Source organism: Fistularia commersonii, chromosome 22, assembly GCF_037954325.1.
Source record: "Fistularia commersonii isolate RoL2024-O1a breed Wild chromosome 22, RoL_Fcom_v1.0, whole genome shotgun sequence".
Classification (NCBI taxonomy): Eukaryota; Metazoa; Chordata; class Actinopteri; order Syngnathiformes; family Fistulariidae; genus Fistularia; species Fistularia commersonii.
In genome coordinates this window covers 602,178-614,321 of record NC_141305.1, presented here as the reverse complement: position 1 = coordinate 614,321, position 12,144 = coordinate 602,178, and the positions used below count along the sequence as shown (strand labels likewise).

The window sequence follows — 12,144 nt, the reverse complement described above, 5'->3', positions numbered from 1 at the left end:
AGCCGCCACACAGGGACTCCTCCGACCCAGCGGCCCGCCGCTTTTGTAATGGCGCCATTAATAAAAACAAAACCGCCTCTTTGTCCGCCCGGGGCTGGTTGGAAGGCCCGGGCCGGTTCAAAGAAAGGGCCGGGGTTATTGATGGGTACTCACGGTGGGATACGGCCGTCCGGGGGCGGGCCGGGGCGCCGCGTCCCCGGGGTCGTCTTTGTCTGGGGATCATTCCTCGGGGAGCTGGCTTCCCTCTGCTGGCTCGTGAAGATAAGCGCTCCCTCTACATGCTGAGAGACCACGATAAGGGGATTGCTTCACTAAACGGGGGAAGAAAGAAAGAGAAAAATCTCCCACCGCCGGAGCTGCAGAAATGACTGTCAGTTTAGCTGGGAGGAGAACAGGTCCAGATCTACATCAGGTGTTCCATCAACCAGAGCTTGGCTTTAATGGAGATGACAAATGAGCCACACACACACACACACACACACACACACACACACACACACACACACACACACACACACACACACACACACACACACATACACACACTGCTGAATTTCTATTTGGCTTTATTCCCTTCAATTTTCATCATCCACCCCTTTAAATACTGAGTTGACTGACTGCAAAATCTGAATTGTTTTCTAAAGCAGAATCCAAACAGTGTCCTGTAACTGAACAGTGGTCCCACTAAAAGAGGGGAGGAGGTCTACACCCAATAACAGCGACCTTCTGTCAGGCTCCTGTGTGGAACCTTAACAATAAACTCCACGTGTCTTCAAAGTGAGAATGGGATCTGCGTGGATGCAAAGCGGAGAACTTGTCTGAGTTCAAATGACAGATCCGGGCTCATCTTTAAGACCTCTAGAACAGCGTGAGGCGCGTCTGTCCGTTGCTGCGTTCTGGCACCGTCTGGTAGTTCAGACGGCCCTTCTTCAGGGGTGTCCGCTCTGCTGAAAGCACACACACACACACATTTCTCCTCCCGGCCTGGTTCTAAACAACAACTCACAGTGAGAGGTGGCAGCACCTGTGGCAGGCAGCCCGGCAGCCTCCCCGCCCCTCTTCCTCTCTTCTCCCTTCCGGCATTTGGAGCCGTAGCCGGCGGGGAGGCTTTCCAGGGCAGCTGTGGGGCTCTGACCCCACAGGGGGGCCTCTCCCGGCGGGCTGGGGTGGCTGAAGGTTCTGGCGGCGGGCTGCAGTAGGACGGGGCTGCGAGGGACGGCGAGAAAGCCGAAAGGCCGGCGGACCCACCGGCCGCCGCCTCTCTCCACCTCCCTCCCGGCTCTGCTTCTCAGGCCGGAAAGCGGGACCTTCTCCTTGCTTCTGCCCTCGTCCTTCCACAGGTCCTCTCCCGCCTGGATCCTTTGGACAGGAACGCCCGGGTCATCGAAGGGGCAGCTCGCGTCCAGGCGGAAATCGGTGCCGCTGTCCTCTGCCGGCGAGTCGGAGCCGCTCCCAGCGCTCCCGCAGCCAAACAGGAAGCCGGGGCTGGAACGCTGCCGGGGATGCTGGTCGGCCGCTGCCGTCCACAGGCCGCCGGGCACGCACACGTCAACGTCTGGCTCCATCCTCATCGGAGACGCCGGCCGACTCTTTGCACTCAGCGAAAACAGGGAAGTGGTTTCGCTAAACAGCTGAGATCAGAAATAAGTGGGAAAACACAAACTCAGACCTCAGAACTCTGTTGTTCCCCGTCGAGAAGATGGGATCTCTGCAGCACGCTACGGCTTTGGTCGGTTTTGTCTATGAGCTGAACTCGTGCATCACCTTTAACACTTTGTGCGGCACCTCAGGGAGAAGCTGTGAGAGCTGGGACACAGAAGCTCCCAAGAGCCACTGCAGTGACAACGCTCTCCTCAGCATCAGCTGGCTCACCAGAGGGTTGATGCAGGGGAACTGCAGCAGGCACGCGTCCTCCTACAAGTAGAAAGAGCGTTTTGACACACTTATGGGGGCAGACTTAACAAAAAGGCCCCAAACAGCTGTAGTTCTGCTAGTTCCTGGTGTTTCCTGGTACTGTGCTGTTGATGTCACCTGTGAGGTCATCAGCGCCAGCCATTCCCTGTCCAGGTAGCCCACGGGGTCCCTTTCACTCGCCATCAAGCGGTGGAAGCAGATCCGGCTGACCCAACGGGCCATCTCAAACACCTCCGACACCATCAGCACCTGACGAGCAGCGGGGATTTACTGGCTGCGGGGAGGAACCAGTTCAGATGTTTGAACATAACACAAGTGAAGACGGTGTGTTTAACCTTCACTTCGAAACCCTCGGACCTCGTGCTGAACAGAACCAGAGACGAATAGAGCAACACCAAGTTGCTGTAGGCCTCACTGGAAATTCTGCAGATTAAAGGTAATCATTATGATAGGCCATTCTGAGTGCGTGTGTGTGTGTGTGTGTTGTTGCGCGCGCATACAATGCGCACAGCAATCACAAAATTCCTACGGGGGATACCTTCTAATGGTAATGTTAGGGTAAGATCTTGGAGTACAAGATCTGTTTTGTTAGATGTAAAGGCTGGGCTCTGGAGGTCTGCATCTCCCATCACCTCCACCTGTAAAGCGAGTTGCTTTACAGGATTGTTATTTTAAAATTCAACGGCTCAAAAATCCACTGGAGCTTCTGTAACATGATCACATGTGGAAGGTCTTCTGGGATGGGATGGTGCTCCTTGAGAGAGCTGGAGCTTCTAAATCTGTCCCCTGAGGTTAACTGGTTGTTCTGATTCCACACAAGACTTTGGCACACAGCAAATATGATTGGGAATGAATCACAGGAAGGAAGGAAGGAAGGAAGGAAGGAAGGAAGGAAAGAAGGAAGGAAGGAAGGACAGTGGGTGAGGAAGGGTCTTCACAAAGCTTGCTACCCTCCTCCCTGGATGTCTGGGCAGTGCAGGACCATCCAGCAGCAGCTGTACTGCAGAGAGAGTGCTGTCAGTCTCATCACCAAGGCCTCGCCGGCTTGCTCCTGACAAAGTTCATACTGCTCCTACAAACAAACACCCACACACACACACACATTTCCGCCGATGCCAGTCAAATGACATGACTTGTCATTGAGACATTGACTGTCTCTCCTATCCATGTGTCTCAGGCTAAAAGCATGTGTGTGTGTGTGTGTGTGTGTGTGTGTGTGTGTGAGATCAGACAGATGAAAATAAGCTGCCCCCCGACCTGAACCAAGATGGCGGTGCTTTCATCCACAGTGATGATGGAGTAGTGGTGGGTGCCTCCCAACATCTGCAAGGACGGACAGTGATCTCTCTCCAGGACAGTAATATTGAACCTGGGAAAGGACACACACACACACATACACACACACACACACACACACACACACACACACACACACACACACACACACACACACACACACACACACACACACACACACACACAGAGTCAAATACAAAGAAATATCGTCTTTGGGTGTTTCAGAGTCTCCACAGCCAATCCACCTTCTCCATCTGACCCTATTCTCTGGATCCTCCTCTCTCACACCAACTACCTTCCTGTCCTCTCTCACTCCCCCCATCCATCTTCTCTTAGGTCTTCCTCTAGACCTCCAATTCCAGCATCCGTCAACCAATATATTCCCCCTCCCTCCTCTGTCCATGACCCGACCATCTCAGTCTGGATCCTCTCCGTCCTCCTCCCTCTAAAAGAGGAACCTCCATATCTTCATCTCTGCTGCCTCCTGTCTTCTCCTCAGTGTGTCCAAACTATCCCTCCTCTGTAAGTGACCCAACCATCTCAGTCTACCTCCAAAACATGTGCTGTCCCTCTGATGGACTCATTCCCCGATCCTATCCATCCTCACCACTCCCAAAGAGAACCTCAACATCTTCTCCAGCTCTGCCTCTGTTTATTATTGCGAGAGGTTTGTTTGAGCTAAATGTGGGACATTTTACTAAACCCAAGTGCCGCGTGGGTTGATTTTATTTCTTGTTAACCCTCGCTGTAAGTCCTGAGTGGTCGGACGTGGGGTCTCACTCAGACTCCAGCATCTGCAGCAAGCCCGGGCAGCAGAGGTGCTCGGTCACTAACAATGTGTAGGTCACGTTGTCCTCCAGGCGCCAGGAGGCCTGCTCGTCTCCTGAGAAGAAGATATAAAGGTGAGAGTTAGCGGGCGGCGGCCTGCGTGCAGGCCCCTGCAGGGCAGGGTGAGCTCGCTGACCGCTGTCTGGCAGGACGGTGTTGAAGGTGAGGTGATGGACGCTGTGCTCTCTGCACACGGTGGCCCATGGAGACCGGCCCGGCTGGTCCATCTCAACCACCAGGGTGAAGACGCTCCACGGGAAGTCCGGCCCTATATGCTGCTCGTACACTACCGTGCACGTGTTGTCGTGCACCCTGGAGGAACAGGGGGGGAGACACCTGGTTCAGTCAAAAGCAGCAGCTTCAAGTGTTTCCTTGAGCACAAACATAGAGAAACAGTTCTCGTCTCCACTTCCTCAAACAGAAATGTTTCAGCAGACACCTGAGTGGAGACGTTTTCAAAGCCAAGCTTTACTTTGTCAGGGAAACAACCTCTGGAAACCCACCTGGAGATCACACTGGCACCGCTCACCTTGTTCTTGTTCTCCTCCGGACAAGCAAAAGCTACAGCTGACAGAAAAACAGCGTGACTAGAACACACCGCATGGCTCCGTTATACCTCGGGATTTTAGCCTTTCGTTTTTCATCTTCTCAAATAGATAATAAATCACTCTCAGTGGGATCTTCTTTAAACTACCTGCTTGGACCTGTGTCTGCTCTGGCTGATGAGCAGTGATTTGGTCCAGACAACACGGCGCTAACATTCACAAAGATCTGTGACTCACCGGTCAGCTGACTCAGACCCTCGGAGATCACACGCCGCCCGTCGTCCGAGTCGACCGACATTATGAGGAGAATCTGCAGAGCGGACCATCCACACGCGGTGGGTTTTATGGATTCCAGCAGAGCCCAGGGAGTAAAGAAGCGGTCTCCAGGAGACTCACTCTGTCGGAGGTGTCCGGTCGTGTCTCGTCGTGCATCCGCGAGGCCAGGAGCTCTCGCAGCCCCAGCAGTTTGAGATGCACCTCCTGGTTTGTGCGACCGATGTGCAGGATGATCTGCAGCCGCTTCACCAGCCGGTCTAGATTCTGGTCTTCATACGTCTCGGTCGCTTCTCTGAGGTATTCTTACAGAGACGGCAGAAAGTGTAGAACTAGTTAAGCGTCAACGAGCGACACCTCTTGTTTGCCCTCGAGCGTTTCAAGAATGTGAAGCAGTGAAAGCAGTACTGACCCACAGCAATGCTGAGGTCACACTTCAGCAGCAGGTCCTTGGATGTGACCAGCACATGGAGCAGAGACACCTGGCTGAACAGCAGCTCCTCATCTGCTTGCACCACAAGGATGATGTAAAACTGACTTTTATTTCATTGAAAGAGCTGTGCTTTCCTGTGAAAACAGAATGCATATTTCTCAGGTGTCCCGTACCTCCGGACGGTGTTTTGCCCTGCGCCCGTGTCCTGCGGAGCGCCACCTCCTGCTGCTTGAGCAGAAAGTGTGTTTGGTCTGGAGCCAGGCTGCTGAAGTCTCTCCACGCTGGAAAGCTGAGTCCAAGCTGTTTGGCAAAGGCCAGCCGGGGCTGAGAGAAGCCCAGCAGCTCGCAGTAAGCGTGACGCTGACTGTCTGCAAGGGATGGACATGCAACGTACAACACATCCAGCTCACCCTTGTGAAATGGGTTGAATAATAAAGTTTAAGGGAAGAATGTTCAGTCTTATTTTGTCTCTGAAATCAAAAGCAGTCGGCACTGTGTATGTTTATTTTACAGGCTAAAATGTCACGCTTGTCCTTCCCTTAGGTGGTGTCGTACCAGTCGCTTGGACCTGGATGACCCGGCTGTTCTCATCGCTCGGAGGGAAGCGCCGGGCAGCTTCTCTCTGCTCTCTGCTGGGGTTTCCTGACACAGAAGCCTTAGCGTACATCGGCCTCAGCTCCGGTTCTTGTGTCAGACGTGGAGGTGACCGCCGCTCCGCAGGTTGGCTCGCCTCTGCTGTGGACAGAGGGTGAGGCCACAAAATAAGTCTGTATGGTTCAAGCAAAACAGTGTTCGGCTAGAATGTTTGAAAGGTATTTAGAGCTGCGGAAAAATATTTTTTGGACAATCCTGTAAAGTGACGATTACATTTGTTGTGTCCATCAACTTGTGCATCGTCACATTTGTTGCTTTATGATTGGAGCCCGGATCTGAGCTAGGAACAGGCGGGATGAGCATTTAACTACCCGAAGAGTCGTTCAAAGCCGGTAGGGGACGGTTTGAGGGTTTTTAAAAGAGAAGCGGCTTCACTACCTCCATAATGGAGTTTAGACATAGAGTGGAGCAAAGTGTGCACGTTATATTTTGATCAAGCCAGCAAGTTAGGGGCAAAACACCAAATGAAAACTCCACCAACCTCCTCTGCCACTATCTTCATCCCATCTTCCAGGTGAATGCACTTAATAAGACCATTTCTTTAAACTACCTTTGACTAAGTATTGTTATATTTCTTATACATTTTTTGTCATGATTAAAGAATATATTTCTTATTTAAAAACACAGGACAAAACCGTTGTCTGGAATGATTTAATAGTGTTTCTAGTGGGGAAAATTGAATTTGATATGGGAGCAAAATGAGTGACGAGCTCGCTCACAGAACTAATTCAATACAATTCTCCACTATGGCAGCAAAGGTTGGAAAAGGCGCTTCCCCATTTGTCCACTAGATGGCAGCAAAGTGAAAGAACTAAAACGCATGCCATCTCTGGCTTGGTGCTGATCAACAGATCTTAAATGAAATTTACCCACGTAATGATTTCTGAAAAACAAATTGTGTGGAAATACAAAGAAATACATTGACAAATTGGAGCTGAGGACCAGCCTCTGTCTGCTTTGAAGAAATGAAAGATTATTTATGGTGACAATCCTTCGGCTCACCTGTTGTGTTGAGGTGGTTTTGCGACGCTGGCGTGACGGGGGACATGTTCTGTGACCTCAGTATCATGAAGGCCGACAGCAGATCCAGCTGCTTCTGCGGGGCACGTCTGGACACAAGGATGTTCCCGGAATTCTCGGGGACTTTCAGCCCGTCAGACACCTTGTCGCTACGCTCCGGTTTTCTCTCACAGACATCGTTTTTACCGGCCGACAAAATGGATGCGTCATCCAAGAATACGTTGTTTGTAGTCATGTCATTTATGTTGGTGTTCGCTGCACATTCTGCCACCTCCTCACGGAGTGTGTGTGTCTGGACAGCCTTCAGAGACCAACCAGTCTCTCTTGAGGGAACGTCTGCGGCCGCTTCAATGTGAAACGCCTCGGTTTTCTTCGGGGCAGACGAACCAGTTTTGTCGGTCCAGACAGATCTGACAGAGGCTGAGGCAAGGAGACCTGAACAGATAGACCACTTCAACTTCCAGAACTCCACGAAGCCCAGCTCATGAATGAAACAGCAAGACGCCACACTCACTCTCTGCTTCATGTTCCAGCGGCAGGTGTTTGAAAACCTCCGTCTCTATCTCCAGGACCGAGGAGACGCCTGAGCTGATCTTTTCTGTGAATGTCAGGGAGTCGCACAGGGTCACAGCTGCCTCCATCAGAGCTCCGCCAAAGCTGACAAAACTCTCTCTCTCTATATTCAGGGCTTCCGTCAAAGGCTGAAAGTCAACTGCGGGTTCATCGAGCACAGGTTCTGTGAGGAAACAGAACAGGGTTTAACAGCTTTCTATTGGTGGTACTTATTATTATCATTATTATTATTACTTTGGAAACAACAATAGCTGTCATGGTGTCTTGGTCAAAATCATAAAACAGTGAGTGAAAAAACAACTGGATAGAAGTGCCAGACTCCCTCTGAGAAATATCTTTGGCTTTCAAACTACAGGTTGTTCATTTGCAACACTTAAAGGTTTTTCCAGATATTGGTCATGTGAGGTGGATTTCCTTCTCAGAAAGTCTGATGTGACTATTACCCGCCAACATGAGGCGCAGCACGAAATCCGGATGACTCTCTGCCTCCCGGACGCTTTTCTCCATCTCCCTCTGAGCCTTCGCTGATACCAATGATCTGCATGACAATCATTCATGATCTAAGTCAAGGCTTTTACCGAGCCGGGGCCAACTCTGTCCGCAGTTTGAAATGATCAAACGATAAGCTCTGCCTATTTAGTTCTGCTTTATTTGCTCTTTTGTTATCTCTGGGACTTTTGGACCCAGGTCCCTTCCAGCAGTGATCTATGTTTCAGTGAGGTAAGGTGATCAAGCAGAGGTCAAGTGTCAATGTCACATTGGACAATTTGGGGATTACTGTCACCGCATGCTGGTGAAAAAGAACCAAGCGCGCCAGTGAGTTTACATTGCAGACTTTGCAAAACACAACTTAATTTTCTAATTTTAAACTCAACATCCTCTTACTTACCTCAATAAAATGACAGGAAATAATGCAAAACCCTGAGTAATTCAATGAAAGGTCCGGTTTAGTTCCAGCTGACAAAAGTTAAAGGGCTATAGCTATACGTTATTGATTTGTTGTTCTGTGACTTCTTCGACCGACATTCTACTGACTGTCTGAAGAGTCGGCCAAGAATGACCATCACTCACAGATCATCCAGCAGAGACTCGTCTTCCTTCCGCAGATCGGAAAGGGACAGACCGGGACGACGGACTTTGGGAGCTGGCGACAGGACCAGGTCCAGCTCCATCTCAGTTGAAAGTGCCTCACGTTCTTAGGGAGACAGGAGGGTGCATGTTTAAGAACGGTTCTCCTGGAGAGGTGAGAGGTGAGAACCTTCTGATTGTCTGCCGTGCAATTTTGTCAAATTAAACCGCTTTTATCAGTTTATCATGCAATGTCCCGTTTGTGTCCATGGGACCATGAACGACCATGGAGATGTGAATAACCACAGAATCTTTAGAATAATCTGTGTTATTTTCTGGACAATTAACAGATCAAAATCGTTCTTCTTATTTACAATCCAATGAAAACACCCAAGGTGACCGGGAGAGCAAAAAGTACTTTTCTGGCCGAACTCTTTGACAGCTTGCTGAATCATACCTGCAGACTCCGAAGCCATCAGGATGCTGTCCGTTGTGCCTCCACGGCAGGATGACTTTGGCAAAACATACCGGGAAATCTCCCCTGGCACCGATGTGTCTGAAGGGGAAGAACCATGTTGGCATTCCTATGGATGGCTTTTATATCAAAGACAGTTTACGTTCTGTTCACCTTTACGAAGAACATCAAGGACAGACGGCTGCTCATCCAGGTGCTCAGGAACAACATTCAGGTGACCCAAAATGCTTGAAAAGCCAGGTTGTTTTTCTGTGACCAGTTTGTAAAGTTCCACAACCTCGGGCAACTGTAGAGACTAGGTAGAACATAAACATAGTCAAACTAATCGAATATACAAGGAAAGGTGCCGGTCCTGAATTACCTCTTCCCTTTTCACCGACTCTTTGCAAAATTCCTCATCAATGTTTACATTCATCGGAGTATGACTGGGGTTCATGTCCCAAGGTGTTTCATAGGATGCACAGAGCCTGGGAGGGTTTGCACTCATAATATTATGACACTAACAAAAGGATGTGAACAGGAAAAGTTAAATACAGGTGTTGGTTTTAACCTGAAGGCTTCCTCTGTCGGCCGCAGCAGGGGGTCAGCGACTAGAAGCGTCCTCAGTCTGGAAAGTTTGGTTTTCAAGGCGGGCAGGTGTTTTTTAAATTGAGGCAGCAAATCAACAACCATCATCTCCTCTGGCAGAAAAAGATCTTTGAAAAATGTGAACATTATGAATTTTAACCGAAGCAACCCGACCTCGAAAGATGGCTTAAACAGAGCTGATAGTATCACCTTTTTTCCTGTTTTCGAAACACATCTGGTCACTTGTCAACATAATAAACGATTCCTGACACGGATTATTGGGCCTTGTCTCCTTTAAAAGGCAAACAAGCTCCTTTAGGTCAAGATGGTCAGGTGAGGTGGGGTTAGAACTGGGAATCACCTCTACGTTCATCAAATAACTTACAGTGGCTTCAAATCTGGAAAAAAGCAAAGTTTGAGGGCGTGATCCATCTTAACGCTGGTGTACAACAAGAAAATAATAAATGAAACATAACTGGGGAACAAACTGGTGTGTCAAGGCAAAAGGGACCTTTCTGGTAACTCAATCTGCGGATTCTTTCCTCTCAGGTCATTTAGCGCTGAGCCACCGCTCAAGAGTTCACATGTTGAGATCAAGGTTCCTATCACACAAGGCTAAATCAATAAATTGTTCACTTTTAATCACAGAAGTTATCACAGCTATGATCATGAGTTTATCCAGTAAAGAAACTATCAATAGTAAAATAACTCAAAACTATTAGGACTGGCTCCCAACACAACACAATCGAAACAAGGTCAACTGACATAGACTCTGGTGCTTCGGTCTATCCTGAAATCTAATACTGAGCTGAATCCTCCATCAGATACGCATTGAAGAGACTGAATCGTTGTCCTATTTTTTGGGATGATGTGGAAGAGTCTTTGTCAGATGTTGTGATTTGTTCAAGATTCAAAGTGTTTATTGTCATATGCAGTCTAGGAACGGGTTTCCCTGTACAAAGAAATTCTTACATTGCTTTCCACAGTGAAGCCAGATAGGTAGTAAAAACAATAATAAGGACATAATTGCAACGAGATGTGAACGGGGAATGAGAAATTGTGAACAGGATGAACAGGGTGTTAAGATTGCAAATCGAATGTATTATTTTGTAGTGTTTTTCTTTGGTCATGTCTTCTTATGTCCCAAATAGTACTTTAAGAATACAACAACAATCTTAGACTTGATCTGACAGTGTAGTATTATATTACAATAATTTAGACCTGGGGATCTCATACTTTTTGACTTTTTTCTTTTGTCAAAAACATCTCAATCACCAGACTGCTATAGTAGCTTGTGTCAGAGAGAAACGTCGACACACTCTCTTTGCTGCACTGTGTTCATCAGAAGATGAACAAGGGATAAGATTTGAATAAACCATATTTAGAGGACAGCTTCCAGACCACTAGGCTGTGGTGCTGGCCGTCTTAGACAAGAACACCTTCCCTGGACCTTCACGGAAGGTAAACAATAACACGTTGACCTCTGGTCCAGGGTCTCCTGTAGGCCGACCCCCTCACGTCTCCACTATGGGGGTACGGGTCACCGCCCCCGGGGATGTAAGGTGACGGCAGGGCCATCAGACTTATGATGACTTTGTGGTTGCTGGTGGTCTAATAAAGACAAAATAAGGGGGAAAAAACAGTTCCTTAGGATTTCCCCCTGGAAAAAATGTTGTTTCAGCCCCGAACCCACCTCGAAAACATAGTCCATTGATTGGTATCTCACGGCCCGGAACATCCTGGACAATAAGTCGGTCCTGGAAAAATACAACAGATCAAACACATTAGAATTTTCACATCATGACGTTTTAAACACTGCCAAGTTTAAAACAAATCTCTAAGAAACAAAATATTACTGCTATTTCTAGAACTTTCCATCTGGCGCCACCCTGTAATCACTCTAGCTCGCTATGTAAACGTAACATTTTCCATTAAACTGAGGAACACATATTTAAAAGACGACAGGAAATAAAACAGGGTTTTTTCTGCTTGTCAAAATGAAACTTACATAATAATATTTGTTATTTATTTCCTGTAAAACGGTAATTCAGGCGGCGGTAAAAGGAAGAATTTACGGAGCAAGACGAACTACGCATGCGCAATGTTTCACAGCCAAGTATTTGCTAGCTCAAGTTAAATTTATGTATGGCCTTTAGAAAAGGTACTTGAATTAATTAATACTGTTTTACTCAGACTGAAGCAGCGAAGATTCACACGATTAAATCAGATCTGTGTCTCCACGGTATTCAAAGGTGAGCGCTCCGCCGGCGGAGGCGTTCCCGGTACCTTATCCCTCGGCGGCTCCGGGACGCGCAGTGCGCATGCGTGATGTCGCCACCAGCAGGGAGCAGCAGAGTGACATCAGGAGCCAAACATTCACTTCAGGGCCAAAAGTATTGTCTTATCCGTCCAAATCTCAGATGTTCCAGTCCCTTCCACGGCCACAGGTGCATCAAATCAAGCACCAAGGCGTGCAAACTGTTTTCACAAACATTTGT

General features: G+C 48.6%; 1 protein-coding gene across 4 annotated transcripts; it reads right to left on the bottom strand.

Moving 5' to 3' along the window:
* Positions 1–549: 549 nt before the first annotated feature.
* Positions 550–11,099, bottom strand: shoc1 (shortage in chiasmata 1). Of its 4 annotated transcripts, none has more exons than XM_086169887.1 (24): positions 10,123–11,099; positions 9,857–10,044; positions 9,630–9,774; positions 9,441–9,546; positions 9,233–9,374; positions 9,062–9,160; positions 8,608–8,731; positions 7,980–8,074; positions 7,478–7,699; positions 6,946–7,398; positions 5,845–6,024; positions 5,463–5,657; positions 5,269–5,361; positions 4,980–5,161; positions 4,821–4,893; positions 4,542–4,605; positions 3,991–4,350; positions 3,172–3,283; positions 2,865–2,986; positions 2,250–2,337; positions 2,032–2,163; positions 1,765–1,914; positions 1,025–1,631; positions 550–947 (listed from the first exon to the last, which is right to left on the bottom strand). In XM_086169887.1, the coding sequence occupies exons 2-24, from the start codon at positions 10,017–10,019 to the stop codon at positions 859–861; spliced, it is 3,996 nt and encodes a 1,331-aa protein (XP_086026013.1). In that variant the 5' UTR covers positions 10,020–10,044; positions 10,123–11,099; the 3' UTR covers positions 550–858. The 4 variants fall into 4 exon arrangements, with proteins under 4 accessions (XP_086026013.1, XP_086026014.1, XP_086026015.1 ...); XM_086169888.1 differs by having other exon boundaries at positions 550–944; XM_086169889.1 differs by having other exon boundaries at positions 550–1,631; positions 3,991–4,093; positions 4,175–4,350.
* Positions 11,100–12,144: the final 1,045 nt, after the last annotated feature.

What these genes read in the sequence shown, in the direction of transcription:
- shoc1 (XM_086169886.1), bottom strand. Translation starts at nt 10,019, where the DNA reads ATGAACGTAGAGGTGATTCCCAGTTCTAACCCCACCTCACCTGACCAT. An exon ending in CCGACAGAGGAAGCCTTCAG is followed by an intron (nt 9,547 to 9,629) that starts GTTAAAACCAAC and finishes AAACCCTCCCAG; the next exon opens with GCTCTGTGCATCCTATGAAA. An exon ending in AGTCGGTGAAAAGGGAAGAG is followed by an intron (nt 9,375 to 9,440) that starts GTAATTCAGGAC and finishes TGTTCTACCTAG; the next exon opens with TCTCTACAGTTGCCCGAGGT.